At 42.5% G+C, this 17,401-nt stretch overlaps 1 protein-coding gene across 2 annotated transcripts in view; it reads left to right on the forward strand.

The window, feature by feature from the left end:
* The window catches only part of LOC126184749 (diacylglycerol kinase 1-like), a 356,241-nt gene that overhangs the window by 169,010 nt on the left and 169,830 nt on the right, over positions 1-17,401 (forward strand). The window contains exons 15-16 of one of the 2 annotated variants that reach the window (XM_049927289.1): positions 13,895-14,069; positions 14,142-14,297. In XM_049927289.1, the coding sequence (XP_049783246.1) occupies positions 13,895-14,069; positions 14,142-14,164 (198 nt within the window). In that variant the 3' untranslated portion in view covers positions 14,165-14,297. Of the gene's footprint in view, positions 1-13,894; positions 14,070-14,141; positions 14,298-17,401 lie in introns of those variants that run through there. The other variant, XM_049927288.1, reaches the window with a different exon arrangement.

Raw genomic sequence — 17,401 nt, forward strand, 5'->3', positions numbered from 1 at the left:
GCTGCAGAACCATTATCTGTATTCGCTGGAGGCAGCGGCGCATTCACTGCGATAGCGTCCCTTTAATTAGGCGCTATTTTTAAAGTCAGGCATTTCCGGGTAAAGTGACATTCATCTCCTAAATGAGAGTTTGCTGCTCTGCCCGCTGGCGTCGATAAGTTCTCCGACGCCTCTTCCTAACGCACAAGGACGTGTAAATGATATAATTTCGACAAGGGCTTCTTAAACTCCACATAAATTAAATAAAAGTTTTTCGTTTCTTCTAAAATGAGACTACGCCCAGCTTGATTATCCACGTGTGTTGCGATAAGACTTCCATATATCACTCTGAGTGTTTCCCGTGGACTAATGTGATGAATGTTACGACCATCTAGTAGCTTTTTTATGCCCATATACGAGATGAGTCGAAACTCTACTACCGACTTTTAGACGTAGTCTGCGGAACCGAAGGTATCAGACAGAGAGCAGAAATATGAAATTCTCCGTTTCAAAATATATTCGCTAATGAAGACAGTATTATAATACCACCGTTTGACAGCTGAACACGCAAATGAAACGCCTAGAAATAAGCATCTTCGATACTGAAAAACAATCGAGACAATTCAAATCAAGATTATGTATACAGATTTTACATTGATCACGCTGCACACTTTACCTCTATTCTAGCTTATTTTATGAAGAATCTCTTGCGCGTGTCTGTTTACAGAAAAGGTAAACCACCGGATGTACAGAATTACAGACCAACATCGCTGACGTCCAACTGTTCAAGGATCTTAGAGCATACTCTAAGTTCAAGCATTATGACGTTCTTAGAGGAAAAGAGGATTCTCTTGGAGAAGCGGTAGATATTCAACAGTAATTACTCGTGCAAGACACAGCTTGCTCTGTTCACACACGGTATCTTACATATAGCCTTGTGGAGAAGTAAAACGTAAACGATAAAAAGTGAAAACATAAAGCAAATAGAGACTTTTGAAATTTGGTGCAACTTTTATGCCCTCGCTCTTCCTTTCTTTACTATACCGATGACACCTTGAGACCTCAGGTTCTGTCCCAATAACCGAATCCTTCTTTTAGTCATGTTGCTCCACAATTTTTTCCCTTGTTCGATTCAGGACTTCTCTATTAGTTATTCGATTTACCCATCTAGTTTTCAACATTTTACTGTACCACCAAATTTCAAAAGGTTGTATTCTCTTCTTGTCTAGACCGGTTGTCATCCACATTTCACCTCCATACAAGGCTACACTTCATGCAAATACCTTTAGAAAAGAACTAGCACATAAGTATACATTCGATGCTAAGAAATTCCCCTTTTTCAGATATACATTCCTTGCTATTGCGAGTCTGTATTTTATATTCTCTACTTCGACCATCATCGGTTTTTTCTGCTCAAATACCACAAGTCATCTACTACTGTTACTGTCCATGAGCACTATCTGTTTCAATTTGACTACATTCCATTACCCTTGTTCTAATTTGGTTGATGATCGATTTATAACAGCTTTTCAAGGCACTGTTCATACCGTTCAACTGCTCTTTAATATACTTTGTTGTGTCTGACGGAGGATTACAGTGTCATCGGCAAACCTGCTTGCTCAATGTACAGATTGAATAACACCGTGGACAGGCTACAACCCTGTCTTATTCCCTTCTCAACTACTTTTTCGCTTTCATGGTCATCGACTCCTGTCACTGCAAAAAATTGTTCAAATGGCTCTGAGCACTATGGGACTCAACTGCTGTGGTCATAAGTCCCCTAGAACTTAGAACTACTTAAACCTAACTAACCTAAGGACATCACACACATCCATGCCCGAGGCAGGATTCGAACCTGCGACCGTAGTGGTCGTGCGGTTCCAGACTGTAGCGCCTTTAACCGCGCGGCCACTCCGGCCGGCCCTGTCACTGCAGTCTCGTTTCAGTACAAGATGCATATAACTTTTCATCCCATGCATTTTATCCGTGCTTTCTACAGAATTTCAAAGAGTGCATTCAAGCTAACACGGTCAGAAGCTTTCTCTAAGTCTACAGATGCTATAAACGCAGGTTTACTTTTCTTTCCCCCATCTTGCAAGAGAAGTCAGTAATGATCGCACGTTCCTACATTTCTATGCAACCCAAACTGATCTTATACGAGGTCACCTTCTACCAGTGACTCAACTAAATTATTCGTGTTACTATTTTGCAGCTATGACTTAATAAAACTGGCATTTCTATAATATTCTCAACTGTCAGCACTTGCTTTCTTTAGAACTGGAATTATTACATTCTTCCTGAAGTCTGAGAATATTTTTCTTGTCTCATATATCTTACTCAGCAGGTGGGCTAATTATGTCACGGCTGACTCTCCAAAGGATCTCAACAACTTTAATAATATGTCGTCTACTTCATGGGCATTATTTCGGGTTAGGTCTTTCAGTGCTCTGTTAAATTGTTCTCTCAGTATCATATTTTCCATGTACTTCCTGTTCTATTTCTATAACATTTTCTTCAAGTTCATTTCCCTTGTACGATCCCTCTATATACTCATTCCTATTTTCGGCATTACTTTGTTTAGCGATGCCCTACTACCTCAGCTGTAGATATTTATACAGTTGCTTCTCTTACTTTCAAAGGTCCCTTTCATCATTTTACAGGTGGTGCCTATCTTCACCCTAGCTACAGTCGTACAGCCTTCCATCTGTCCGCTAGCTATTCCTGCTCAGCCATTTTACAATTTCTGCCAATGTCATTTTTAGACATCTGTATTCCCTTTCGCCTGCTTCATTTGCTGTATATTATATTTTTCCTTTCATCAGTTAAATTCAGTATCTCATATGCTATTCAAAGATTTACGCTGGCCCTTGTGTTTTTATCTATTTGTTCATCGGCTGTCCTCACTATTTCTTCACTCAAAGCTACACATTAGTCTTTACTGTATTTCCTTCCCCTGTTTCAGCAAAACATTGGCGAATGCTCCCACTGAAACTCCAAATAACCTCTCGCTCTTTCAACTTATCCAGGACCCATCTTCTTAATTTTCTACCTCTCCGCAATTTCTTGCGTTTTACGATTCATAATCGGTAAATTATTGTCAGAGTTCACAGTGCCCTTGAAAAAGCCTTAGAGCGTAAAATCCCGTTTCTGATTCTCTGCTTTACCATTACATAAAGAATCTGAAAGCCTCCAGTCTCTCTAGGTCATAAAGTATACAACTTTCTTTCATGGGTCTTAAATCCAGTGTTATCAATGATTAAATTATGAACTTTGCGAAATTCTACCAGGCGTCTTCCTCTTCCTTCCCTTTCACAAAGTCCACATTTTGCTACTATTTTTCCATCTCTTCATTTTCCTACTATCGAATTATAGTCCTCCATCACAAGGCAGTAAATAGAAAGGAATAGTGAACTAACAGACGGAAAACGCAATGAGGATTAAATACACTGTTGGTCCAAAACAATATGATCACTGCCCAAGCGAGATTGAATGTCGCCTGCTAGCTTTGCGGGTATGTGACAAGGTAAGAAAAGTATACAGTGTTCCATAATTCATGTTACACACCTTTAGAGGTTGTAGAAGAGAGTTAGTAGATCAAGTTTTACGTAGGAACCCATGTTCCAACACGCCATCTAACGAAACTACAAAGCGTCGAAGTTTCTGGCGCTCGTGCCTGTAAATGAACACTGATCAGCCAGAACATTATGACCACCTACCTAATACCCGGTATGTCCACCTTTGGCACAGATAACAGTGGCGACGCGCCGTGGCATGGAACCAATGAGGCCTTGGTGACCTCTGGAGGGAGTGGGCACCACATCTGCACACAAAAGTCACCTAATTCTCGTAAATTCTGGGGAGGGGGCGATGAGCTCTGAAGCTATGGTCAATCACATCCCAGATTTATTCGATCGGGTTTAGACCCGGTGAGTTGGGGGGCCAGCATGTCAATTGGAAATCGACACTGTTTTCCTCGAACCATTTCATCACTTTCCTGGTCTTGTGACATGGGAAATGGTCTTGTTGAAAAATGCCACGGCCGTCGGGAAACGGAGTGTTTTTGAATGAATGGAATTTGTGTATGGCAACGTTTTGAATCTTGGGTCGGGCACGGTAACAGCTACATGTACTCTGTTTCTATTAACCCTAGACTCCCTATTAATGAGTTGTGCAGTTCTTGCTGTAACTCTTATACTGTCGTCGTAGCCCACTTTACTTTGCAGGATTAGATGTCTGATTATTGGAATAGCTTTCAAAAGAGTAGTATAGTTTTCAGTTGATGTTTCACCTGTTACCAATTCATATGGCTCCAGTACACGTAAACATTCGTCCAAAATTCGCCACTCGTCAGATGTGAAACTCTGGACATCTGAATACAAAGCTAATAAAGAGGCTGCAACGCATTCCTTTTGCTTCAGTAGGCATTATAGCATATGAAACGTCTTATCCCATCGGGTTTCAGTTTCCTGAATTAATATATCTACAGGTTTTCTCATTATGTCCTGGATCTCATGCAGTTTTTCGTAAACATTCCAATTTGTTTTAAAATAACTGACCATTTTTCTGGTCTTTTCCCACAAAATGCAGAGCATACCGTTGCTGCCCAAAGAAATTTTCGTAACTAAATTGATGGCTTGTGCCAAATAAGACGTACGTTGCATATCTATGTAGCCAATGTGAAGAAGCTGTATGGCAACCGTCATGTTACTGGCATTGTCAGTTGTGATGTCTCATTTTGGAACCACGTTATCCTACGCCTCACTAATATTTAGCGGTGTGTGCCTTTCTGGCAAACGGAATGTATAGAGGATGAAAGCTTTCAAGCATCAATTACTGTTCAGGAAATGACCAGCTTCAGCCATATATGCCTCGCGATTCAACGAGGTCCAAATATTGCCATTCAAGAAACACATGCAGAGTCTTTCACTTCAAAATTTACAATCTCCTTCTCTTTATGGTAATTTTCTTCCGTTATGTGGCGCAATTTTTTTCGATTTGGTATCGAACATTTTGGGTCCAGCAGTGCAAGAAAACATCGAAAAGGAGTGTCCTGAACGACTAAGAGAGGGTGCAAATCGTCTGTTATCGTGGACTCTAGTGCTACATCTAGTTCTTGCTGCCGTTTACCTCCCTCTTTGAAGTGAAACGTGAGATTTACATCACTGCCTCTCCAAGGAGACACAACTGGTCCAAAAAATTACATATCGTGCCGCGAAAAAGCTTGGATAGTTTTGATTTTGGGATATGCTGTATGTTACTGTTATCCGATTTAAAAATCAAGATCTTCCTACCTTGGCTTCGGGCGCTATCCTACCTATTGCAAGTAGTTCCCATTTTGTATGATCTGAATGGATGACATACATACCTGGATATTTTGCCTGACTCGCATTATTTGAAGAATCAGCCTCTGTATCCGTGGACGTCGGTGTTTCATTGCTCGATAAATTGTGTAATTTGAGGTGTCTAAACATGCCCGTCATACTTTCTTAAACATAGCGGAGCCTTTTAGAACAACTCATGTAACTAACGGTATCTCCATCCTCCGCCTGCTCTGTGACTTTCGTTTTCCTGTACCCATATTGATATGAATCACAACTTCATCCAGATGAAACCAGAGACATTCGAGTTGCGAGCACAGTGAGTCGAGAGAGTGTTTGTGTGAGCGTTCCGAGTCAAGTAATAGCCCCGGTGCGTGATGTCGCAGCCAACTATTGCATACTGACGCACTCCACCGCTCTGTCTCTCGTCAGCTTCTCGAGAACTGCTCGAGAACTAGAAACTCCAGCAAATCTCAGTACGCTCGAGTCGCCATACCTCGCCGTCTCATCCCTACTATACATTTAGTGCTATTCTTATATTATGCGTTTGCAAACGAATTTGTAAAAGATCAACACCATTATCTGATGTAAGATGATAACCGTGCAACCTTAATGCATTGTAGAGGTCTGCAAACGTATTATTAAAAGGTCAATAAAGTAACATGGCAATGCACTTAAGATAACAAAGTTGACTCGTGTCTCATCCACCAGATTCTAAGAGCGTCGACTACGGTAGCTTTCCTAGCAGTCTTGTCAGTTGAAGTCGTAACCGCGCTAGCTGTAAGTTAGGTGTATTGCATACCTGTCGGGCGTTATCTTATTTAAATCGCTTATTTTGCGTATGCGATTAGTGTCTCACGAGATTTTCCTAGAAAATGGAAGTGGTGTTGCGTAACTTAAGGAACGTATTTGTTCTACATAGCTATCCTCCTGCTGTTACTATAAAGCCGCGCAGGGTTAGCCGAGCGGTCTCAGGCGCTGCAGTCGTGGACTGTGCGACTGATCCCGGCGGAGGTTCGAGCCCTCCCTCGGGCATGGGTGTGTGTGTTTGTCCTCAGGATAATTTAGGTTAAGTAGTGTGTAAGCTTAAGGGTTGATGACCATAGCAGTTAAGTCCCTTTAGATTTCACACACATTTGAACATACTTTTTATTTTATAGTAAAAAAAAATCTATAGCAAAATTGAAATTGTCAATGATTGATTGAATTTTTGTTGGAAAATTATTGATGTGTAACGTGAAACAAAGGGATGTTGTTGTAAAAATTAAAAAATTTACTTTATGATATAGCGCTATTAAAATAATTTTCTCAAAACAACATAATTAAAAAACTCAAAACAAAAGCATATCATGTAGTAATTCCGTGGAAACGTCCTGATCGCTAAAAACTTTCTTTATGGAATTACTACATGTCGAATTTGGATGGCCGCATACCTTTCAAATAGAAGACTTTGTCAGTCAAATGGAAGAAAAAACGTATCAAATATCGCTTCAAAATTTGGCCGAGCTTATATGAAACATGGTTGTGTTCTTGATAAGCAATTTTCGATTTATCAGCAATAACAGAAAATTCTAACCTTTGACCATGATGAAGAGCGTTCTATTGAGTACAAAATAACAACAATAACTGTACGGATCCTCGTACGTTTGTGCATGTAAACGGTACTTACATCAAAAGTAATTGCTTTGGTTGCATAAAAGCGCAAAAGTTACGCGATCAACTCATTTTTATTATTTATAAACTGCATTTTATATTTTGTAAGAATATAAAATGCAAACTGTAAAAACATTGAACGATTTGTAGTTCTAATTACGTGCAAAACAAACAAAGAAACGGACAAAAATCAAAAAAAGTTCATCGGATCGTATTTTATCTGACACGTATTCATTTACGTTCTTTCCCTACCGATGCTACCAATGCTGCTGGTAATCGTAACATTTGCTACGTCGTTTGTATACTGTATCAAAACTAACTAACAGCAGTTTTATTAGAGCGCAATTCTGTCCTCTAACCTTCCACATACGTCAAAATTATGAACATCACAGTATGTCCCCCATCAAGCTAAGAAACTTTTCAAAAATGGTTCAAATGGCTCTGAGCACTATGGGACTTAACATCTATGGTCATCAGTCCCCTACTTAAACCTAACTAACCTAAGGACATCACACAACACCCAGCCATCACGAGGCAGAGAAAATCCCTGACCCCGCCGGGAATCGAACCCGGGAACCCGAGCGTGGGAAACGAGAACGCTACCGCACGACCACGAGATTCGGGCTAAGAAACTTTTGTTTGAAAGATTTTCTCCTGTCACTAAAAGCGGCTGATGGCTGATTTATTCAGGTGTCTGTCTTAGGTGCTTCACCCAGTAGGCAGCTAATGTTTTGCGCTCCACAAGCTAATGGAGCGCCGCATAAAATAAATAATATTGGTAAGAAGACCCTGTATGTCACGTGGAATGCGCGATTGTGAAGGCGCACGCTAAAAGATATGAAGTCAGATACCCAGAGCAACAGAAGTTTATTAAGTCAATGATCTAACAGAGCAACAGTCTCTTGAAGTTAAAATGGAAGCACAATGAATAACAAAACAATAGTTCTTAGGTACGTGGCTTGGTACCAGCTAGAGTCTTTCACCGTTCACAAAATGTTCTTGGAGTGGTTGGAGATGATGTCCCGCGATGCGGAGAGCTTATCGAAGTTGTCGGGCGCTGGTCCATCGTGACTTGGGTCTTGGTGGTAACTGCGATGCCAGCTGAAGCATCGAGTCCGGGGATGATTAGCGTCGAACGGGCGAGTGCATCGTACTGAGGGATCGTGGACGGTCCGCGCTTACACACTACTTACACTAACCTAAAGTAATTTACGCTATGTGTGTGTACCACACACATAGCTGGAACGTCCAGGGTATAAGAAGTTAAATTATCGATGCGAAGAAAGAATGAAAGGAAGATAAGAGTCGGTGGATACCATACACTTATGAGAAGACATATCCGGAAGACAGAACAGCGGAACAGCGGGAGGGGTTAGAAATATGGTTCTCCATTGTAATGTGCGTTTCTTTCTTTATGTAATGCGAAAATAATGTTCAGTTTACTAGCTTTCAAGCAACACAGAAACATTATTTGTGGTATGACAATGAAGTGGTTGTTTCCGAAATTTAACTTCACTTAAATGTTATATGTGAACCAGGATTTGCTTTAATATGTGAAAGCTATTCATTGAAACTTAAAGCATAAAGGGAGAACTATTTATTTTTAACGTAATTTTATTGTTTTTCATTTCTGACGTATGTTTAACTTTCCAAAGTTTACTACTTATTACAATGTTAATTTTACGTCAGTGTGGTTTATAGTTATCCTGTTCAGCTTTATATATATATATATATATATATATATATATATATATATATATATATATATATATATATATATATATATATATAAAGAAATTGTTAATCTCATTTTATAATTCCAACAAAAAAGTAGCTTTTTTGTTCTCTATTGTTCCTGTTTAAATGTAAAAAAAGGCGATAGAGCACTTGCCTGCAAAAAACATAAACAAAAAATTTAAAAAATAAAATGAAACCAAAAAGTCGTATTCTTCCCTATAGAAAAAGAAGAAATCAGCAAAAAATGGTAAAGGGATTGCTTGCGATAAGAAGAAAATCGGGGTTAGAGTCCCAGTCAGGTACAAATTTTGATTGTCGTCATTCCATTCTACAGCTGATAGTTGTCCAGATCCGCAATTGCGAATACATTTAATGTATTAAAAATTGTTAAGAGTCTTTCCTTGCAATGACAAGAATTTGACTGATGTATTTTACTTAGATATATGAAGACTGTATCAGGAATACTGTCAACAGTATTGTGCTGCCGCTATAACCAGCATTTTGCTGCGCGGAGTGCGACAGTGGAGGAAGGAGGACCAAAGCGGTCACAGCTGTTGTGTGTGTTGAAGGTGACGTATTCACACTGTGCTGACAACACAGTTTTGCCATACAGATCAATTGGATTTCGTGAAAGTGCATTACAGAGCCACTTTTGTTGAAATGTAATGCTTGTTTGTAATAATGATCATGAAATGAGTTATATGGAGTCTTATGTAACTCAGTTAGTAGAAGAGGGATGACATTTTGAACTCTGTTTAACATGTAGGCAGGCAGGCAGCCTGTAACCGCATTGTAAGATCATATTGGTTGGCAGTTGCTCCGACAATGTCGATTTCCAACCTCTACCGACCATTATTAATAAGAGGACAGGACCAAGTTAATGGCGGCACCACATGTGAGCTATGTTCATAAAGAATATATACAGGAAGAAATGCCTGTTGTCACAGATAATTACGCGCATATGACGTTTTGTCGCACCAACAGCGGTCGGTTATGAAATTTGCATCCGTTATTATCATTAAAAGACAATAATATTACAGTTTTTAAATACAAGAGACAAAATTGGATCATTTGAGGGAAAATTGAAATTTAGGATTTCTGCAGTTCAGGAAAACAATTTTAATTGCTTTCCCCGTTTTATATGACTGTTTGACTGAAAATAATGTTGATTAAATTTCAAAGTTTTTTTAGAGCATTTACATAATTTGGAAAAAATTCTTCTGCAATATTTTCAGAAACAATAAACTGGTAGCTTAGATCGCAGGAATTCTTTTTATTCCATGATTACCGGTTTCGGCGAAACTAAAGCCGCCATCATCGGATCTTACAACATCAAGGCAACGTGTATGTGTCCTAAGATCCGATGATGGCGGCTTTAGTTTCGCCGAAACCGTCAATCATGGAATAAAAAGAATTCCTGCGATCTTGGTTACCAGTTTATTGTTTTACAAGCATTTAAATCGCTCCCACATGACCACAATGTGCTCCCTAAAAAGTATTTTCAGAAGATTACTGAGTATAATTTCTGCTTGCGAAATCCATTTTCCGCAACATCTTAGCTAGCAGGCTTAAGTGCATCATACTATGAAAAATTAATTAACCTAATAACTGACTCTGATTTGAAGCAAAACACAACGATCAGGCATTACAAAATTTCTGGACGAATTTATCAGAAGCATAATTGAGTTATATCAAACCAAGCTATTACTGTTTTACTTCCGTTTACCACTACATAGTTATGTGAAGCAAGATTTTATTATTATGCTGCAACGGAAACAAAGTTCAGCCTTGAAGCTGCACCAGACATTAGAAAACCTTCCGGTATTGTACTTGATATCGGCAAGATATGTAATTTTAGGACACAAAATCATCGAAGGGATTTAAAACTTTATTCTACTTTGAATGTGTTGTGGAAAAAAATAAAATAATTACTAAATACATCTGAAATAAGTAATTATTTTTTCTTGAATGAGATTTTTCTCTCTGCAGCGGAATGTGCGCTGATATGAAACTTCCTGGCATATTAAAACTCTGTGCCGGACCTAGAGTCGAACTCGGGACCTTTGCCTTTCGCGGGCAAGTGCTCTACCAACTGAGCTACCCAAGCACGACTCACGCCCCGTCCTCACAGCTTTACTTCTGCCAGTACCTCGTCTTCTACTTTCCAAACTTTACAGAAGCTCTCCTGCGAAAATTGCAGAACTAGCACTCCTGAAAGAAAGGATATTTCGGAGACATGGCTTAGCCACAGCCTGGGGGATGTTTCCAGAATGAGATTTTCACTCTGCAGCGGAGTGTGCGCTGATATGAAACTTCCTGGCGTGAGTCGTGCTTGGGTAGCTCAGATGGTAGAGCACCTGCCGCCGAAAGGCAAAGGTCCTGAGTTTGAGTCTCGGTCGGGCACACAGTTTTAATCTGCCAGGAAGTTTCGTATCAGCGCACACTCCGCTGCAGAGTGAAAATCTCATTCTGGAAACATCCCCCAAGCTGTGGCTAAGCCATGTCTCCGCAATATCCTTTCTTTCAGGAGTGCTAGTTCTGCAAGGTTCGCAGGAGAGCTTCTGTAAAGTTTGGAAGGTAGGAGACGAGGTATTGGCAGAAGTAGAGCTGTGAGGAAGGGGCGTGAGTCTTGCTTGGGTAGCCACACGGTACACCACCCTCACCTGCCTAGAACAGTCAGATCAACATGGTATATTGTAGTGAACCGAAAATACCCTACGAATGATAAAAAGTACGCAATACATTTGGCGGATTCGCCCATGTGTCAGCAATGCGGCGTGCTGGTTACGGACGACCATCGGCTGGTCTGCGGCGAGGCATTGGCTGTCTGGACTCTCGCAAGAAAGATAATAGCGTTCATGCGGCGCAATGTCTATACATAGTATTTTTTCCAGAGGAAACTATTTTCGCGTCATAAGACAAACGCAGTGGCGTGGATCACAGGTATGACAGTCCATTGCATCTATAGAGACACACGTCTGAACGTACTGGATTACTGGCAAGATGGACACACAAAACTGTTACGGCTAGAAAAGTACAAGGATTGGTATGCCAATTTCCTAGTAACGGTTTTTGCGGACCCGCCATATACTTGGGGTGTGTCGGGTGCGCAAAGATGAGCGGCGGTGCTGTCGTTGTGAAACCGACCAAGTGAAGTGATCAGCTCAGGTCACTATACGAGTATGCGACCTAGGAAAAAGTAACGCTTGCCCAGTTAGCAAATGGATGTACTTTAAATTTTGTTCTCATATCTATAAATACTTTTCTTTAGGGTGCCGGAGGTGGCTCCACTTTGATTTTGTTATTTCACGCTGCATGGTAGGACGGCAGCGAGGTTCCTTCCAGGACAGTTATAATGTGTAAGGACGTACTATGTTTATTTTGTGAATAATAAAGGTATCTGTTTCTCCTATAAAAAAAAATTGTAGAGCACTTGTCTGCGAAAGGCAAAGGTCCCGAGTTCGAGTCTCGGTCCGGCACACAGTTTCAATTATTTTTTCTTATTTCTTTAAAACTTTATTATGATTTCTGTGTTATTACACTCCTGGAAATTGAAATAAGAACACCGTGAATTCATTGTCCCAGGAAGGGGAAACTTTATTGACAAATTCCTGGGGTCAGATACATCACATGATCACACTGACAGAACCACAGGCACATAGACACAGGCAACAGAGCATGCACAATGTCGGCACTAGTACAGTGTATATCCACCTTTCGCAGCAATGCAGGCTGCTATTCTCCCATGGAGACGATAGTAGAGATGCTGGATGTAGTCCTGTGGAACGGCTTGCCATGCCATTTCCACCTGGCGCCTCAGTTGGACCAGCGTTCGTGCTGGACGTGCAGACCGCGTGAGACGACGCTTCATCCAGTCCCAAACATGCTCAATGGGGGACAGATCCGGAGATCTTGCTGGCCAGGGTAGTTGACTTACACCTTCTAGAGCACGTTGGGTGGCACGGGATACATGCGGACATGCATTGTCCTGTTGGAACAGCAAGTTCCTTTGCCGGTCTAGGAATGGTAGAACGATGGGTTCGATGACGGTTTGGATGTACCGTGCACTATTCAGTGTCCCCTCGACGATCACCAGTGGTGTACGGCCAGTGTAGGAGATCGCTCCCCACACCATGATGCCGGGTGTTGGCCCTGTGTGCCTCGGTCGTATGCAGTCCTGATTGTGGCGCTCACCTGCACGGCGCCAAACACGCATACGACCATCATTGGCACCAAGGCAGAAGCGACTCTCATCGCTGAAGACGACACGTCTCCATTCGTCCCTCCATTCACGCCTGTCGCGACACCACTGGAGGCGGGCTGCACGATGTTGGGGCGTGAGCGGAAGACGGCCTAACGGTGTGCGGGACCGTAGCCCAGCTTCATGGAGACGGTTGCGAATGGTCCTCGCCGATACCCCAGGAGCAACAGTGTCCCTAATTTGCTGGGAAGTGGCGGTGCGGTCCCCTACGGCACTGCGTAGGATCCTACGGTCTTGGCGTGCATCCGTGCGTCGCTGCGGTCCGGTCCCAGGTCGACGGGCACGTGCACCATCCGACGACCACTGGCGACAACATCGATGTACTGTGGAGACCTCACGCCCCACGTGTTGAGCAATTCGGCGGTACGTCCACCCGGCCTCCCGCATGCCCACTATACGCCCTCGCTCAAAGTCCGTCAACTGCACATACGGTTCACGTCCACGCTGTCGCGGCATGCTACCAGTGTTAAAGACTGCGATGGAGCTCCGTATGCCACGGCAAACTGGCTGACACTGACGGTGGCGGTGCACAAATGCTGCGCAGCTAGCGCCATTCGACGGCCAACACCGCGGTTCCTGGTGTGTCCGCTGTGCCGTGCGTGTGATCATTGCTTGTACAGCCCTCTCGCAGTGTCCGGAGCAAGTATGGTGGGTCTGACACACCGGTGTCAATGTGTTCTTTTTTCCATTTCCAGGAGTGTAGTTATGATTTCAGACTGATTTAATCAAAACATAAAGCAACTTTTTCTCGTTTTTAAGATTTTGTTAATTTTATTAATCATCAAAATAAGCAAGGAGTTCCATCGAAGTACCAGGATTCCCAAAGCGTCCTGTCAGAGGGACAGTTTGCGAACCTCTGGTTTAGACATCCATTTGTGGAAATGCGTGAGAATTGCGTAATGAATAAGAAGTGTGTGCCTGGTGCTGACAGCCGTGTCTGTGGCAGTGTGACGGCGTCGCGCTGGAGCTGGCGGGCGGCCAGTCGCTGCAGGGCGTGGCGCTGCTCAACATCCCGTACACCCACGGCGGCTCCAACCTGTGGGGCGACCACGGCAGCCGGCGCATCTTCCGCCGCCGCCGCAAGCGCGCCGGGCCCGCCGACACCGGCAGTGCCATTCAAGGTACAACCCTACCACCTGCGATTTCTAGCCTCGGCCTCCAAACACACTAACGCTCTGCTTTGTTTCCTCCAGCCTTCAAGGCGCAGGGTAGGTAGCGCTAGCGTACGCCGAGCCTAGCATGTAGCCGATAACCCCCTTTGTCGCCTCTCGCTCACCACAGACGGGACCCGCTGCAGCCGAACATCCACCGCTGGTCGGACTATCACCTGGAAACCGTACACTATACGTATCAATAAAACCTGTTGTATAAAGAAACTCGAGTCATTTTTACTTCACAACTCCTCTCACCCGTATGCTAATGTGTGTATGCCTCTGTAGCTAACAGATATAAGCCGCTCAAAAAAAGTTTTGCGCAACCTGCGTATCAACCACCTTGTGTCGGTTCAGTTACGAGATGTCTGCACGGTGTGAAAAGTGACAGTTTACCCTGAGCAATAAAAAGTGTAAGGTCCTCCACACAAGTGCTAAAATAATTTCGTTAAATTTCGGTGACATGACGGATCACTCAAATTTAAAGGTTGTCGATTCAAATAGATACCCAAGGATTACAATTATTAGCAACTAAATTTGCTAAAGAGACCGCCTACATTTGTGCGTCGTCTTCTCAATTATTTCTGCGCGGTATGGCATCCTTACCAACGCAGAGCGCTGAAAAAATTCAGCGAAGGGCCACTCGTTTTGTATTAATGCCAAATTCGGCAGATAGTACCCTAGTTGTGATAAACAATTTCGGGTATCAGTTATTTAAAATGGTGGTATTCGTTACGGCCAGGTCTTTTTATGAAATTTCAGTCCGCAACCTTCTCCTTCCAATGCCGAAATATCATGTTGACTCCAACCTACATAAGAAGAAATGATCATCGTGATCAAATAAGATAAATTAAACCGCATATTTAAAGATTTGAGTCCTCATTTTCCCCACGTAATACTCGAGAATTGAGTAGCACATACTGAGCGTGGCGGCGCAGTGATTAGCACACTGAACTCGCATTCGGGAGGAAGACCGTTCAAATTCGCGTCCGGTCATCCTGATTTACGTTTTACGTGATTTCCTTAAATCGCTTCAGGCAAATGCCGAGATGGTTCATTTGAAAGGACACGACGAACTTCCCTCCCCATCCTTCCCTAATCCGATCGAACCGATGACCTCGCTGTTTTGTCCCCTCCCCCAACTTAACCAACTAACCAGCCAATGGTGGATATTCTGTAAATAGTTCTATGAACCCTCTGCTGAAAACGTTAGTGTGAATTGCACTGTAAACATCTATGTGTAGGTGTAAATAAAGGACGATACCTCAGTTATTACCGAACAATCGCAGGAAGCAGCGGCATCCATTAAATGTATGGGAGTATGATTACAGAATGCTTTATAGTGGAACGACCACATAAAACTAATCGCAGTAAAGGCAGATGCCAGGCTAATTCGAAGAATCTTTAGGAAGCATAGTCCACCCATAAATAAGGTAGCTTATAAAATCCTCTTTCGGCCGATACGTAAATATTGCTTCTAAGTCTGGAACTTTTACCAGATAAAATTGATGGGAGAAATAGAGGAGATCCAACGGACAGTAATATGTATCGTCACTGGTCTTTTAGTAGGCTCTAAATTTTCGCTGAGATGCTCGTCCATTTCGAATGGCAGACGCTACAAGAGAGGCGTTGTGTATCATGGTGTGGTTTACTGTTGAAATTTCGAGAACTTAGGTTCCTATAACAGCCAACCAATATAATGCTTCCTTTATACAGCGAAAACACCATGAAGGTAAAAACAGAAAGGCCTACCCTCAAACGTTCTACCGCGCACCATTCACTATTCAAACATGAAAGGGAAATTGTGACTGGTGCACAAAGTAACGCCTGGCAAACACACTAAGGTAGCTTGTAGAGTATAGATGTAGATGTAACACGGAATAAAAGAATTACCCTTTCGTAAGTAAAAAGAATACTAACAGAATCTTCCGTCGGTTCATTTGTTAAAAAGAATACTGAACAGTAAACAAAACAACAATAACGCAAATAAAGTCAGTGAGAAAGTACACTTCCTTGCATGCTTGTAACTTCAAAATCTGCTGCTGGATAACATTCAGTACTGTGTTGCTCTCCCCCACGCATTGTAAGACGTTTGTATCTTCCTTGATATGCTCTTTACTAGTTGAAGCTTTGCTACTTAAGCCTGATTCATACTTCGGCAACGGACTTCCGCGCCAATTACATCTGATTCAGAGAATGCCTGATCGTCTTCGTGTCGGTATATGCGGTCAACCACTCAGTGAGAGGGGAGTTAGGGCACGGGGGTGGAGGAGGGGGAGGGGGACGATCGTGCATCATCACGTTGAAACCTGACCCCATCGCTGAAATGTTGACTGTAGGTCTAGACAATATGTTGGACGATTCTGTCCTTTAACGCACATCCCTCAAATTATCCTCGAATGCGATGAGAGACGTCTGTAGATTACAGCCGGAAACATGTATGATCCACCTCCCCGTTAAACTCTACGTGCTCCATACCTAACATTTGCATTGCATCTAGGCACTGCTACACCCCTCTACCACGATCATCAGGCATCAAATACAGTGCTCGTCGGTGAAGGGAATCCGACGTAATTAATCCAGGATGCGTTCTAGATGATGGCGGGTTAGTATTGTCGTTCGGTATGGACGCTTAGAGGCCAAACTGATCTACATTTACATTTACATCTACATCTACATAGTTATTCTGCAATTCACACTTAAGTGCCTGGCAAAGGTTTCATCGAACCATTTTCATACTACTTCTCTACCATTCAACTCTCGAATGGCGTGTGCGAAAAAGCAACACCTAAATCTTTCCGTTCGAGCTCTGATTTCTCTTATTTTGTTACGATGAACATTTCTCCCTACGTAGGTGGGTGTCAACAAAATATAGGGCTATTACAAATGATTGAAGCAATTTCGTAAATTCACTGTAGCTCCATTCATTGACATATGTTCACGACACACTACAGATACGTAGAAAAACTCATAAAGTTTTGTTCGGCTGAAGCCGCACTTCAGGTTTCTGCAGCCAGACCGCTCGAGAACGCAGTGAGACAAAATGGCGACAGGAGCAGAGAAATCGTATGTCGTGCTTGAAATGCACTCACATCAGTCAGTCATAACAGTGCAACGACACTTCAGGACGAAGTTCAACAAAGATCCACCAACTGCTAACTCCATTCGGCGATGGTATGCGCAGTTTAAAGCTTCTGGATGCCTCTGTAAGGGGAAATCAACCGGTCGGCCTGCAGTTAGCGAGGAAACAGTTGAACGCGTGCGGGCAAGTTTCATGCGTGTATCTGGACATGCTGGAAAAT

This window comes from Schistocerca cancellata, chromosome 4 (assembly GCF_023864275.1).
Source record: "Schistocerca cancellata isolate TAMUIC-IGC-003103 chromosome 4, iqSchCanc2.1, whole genome shotgun sequence".
NCBI lineage: Eukaryota > Metazoa > Arthropoda > Insecta > Orthoptera > Acrididae > Schistocerca > Schistocerca cancellata.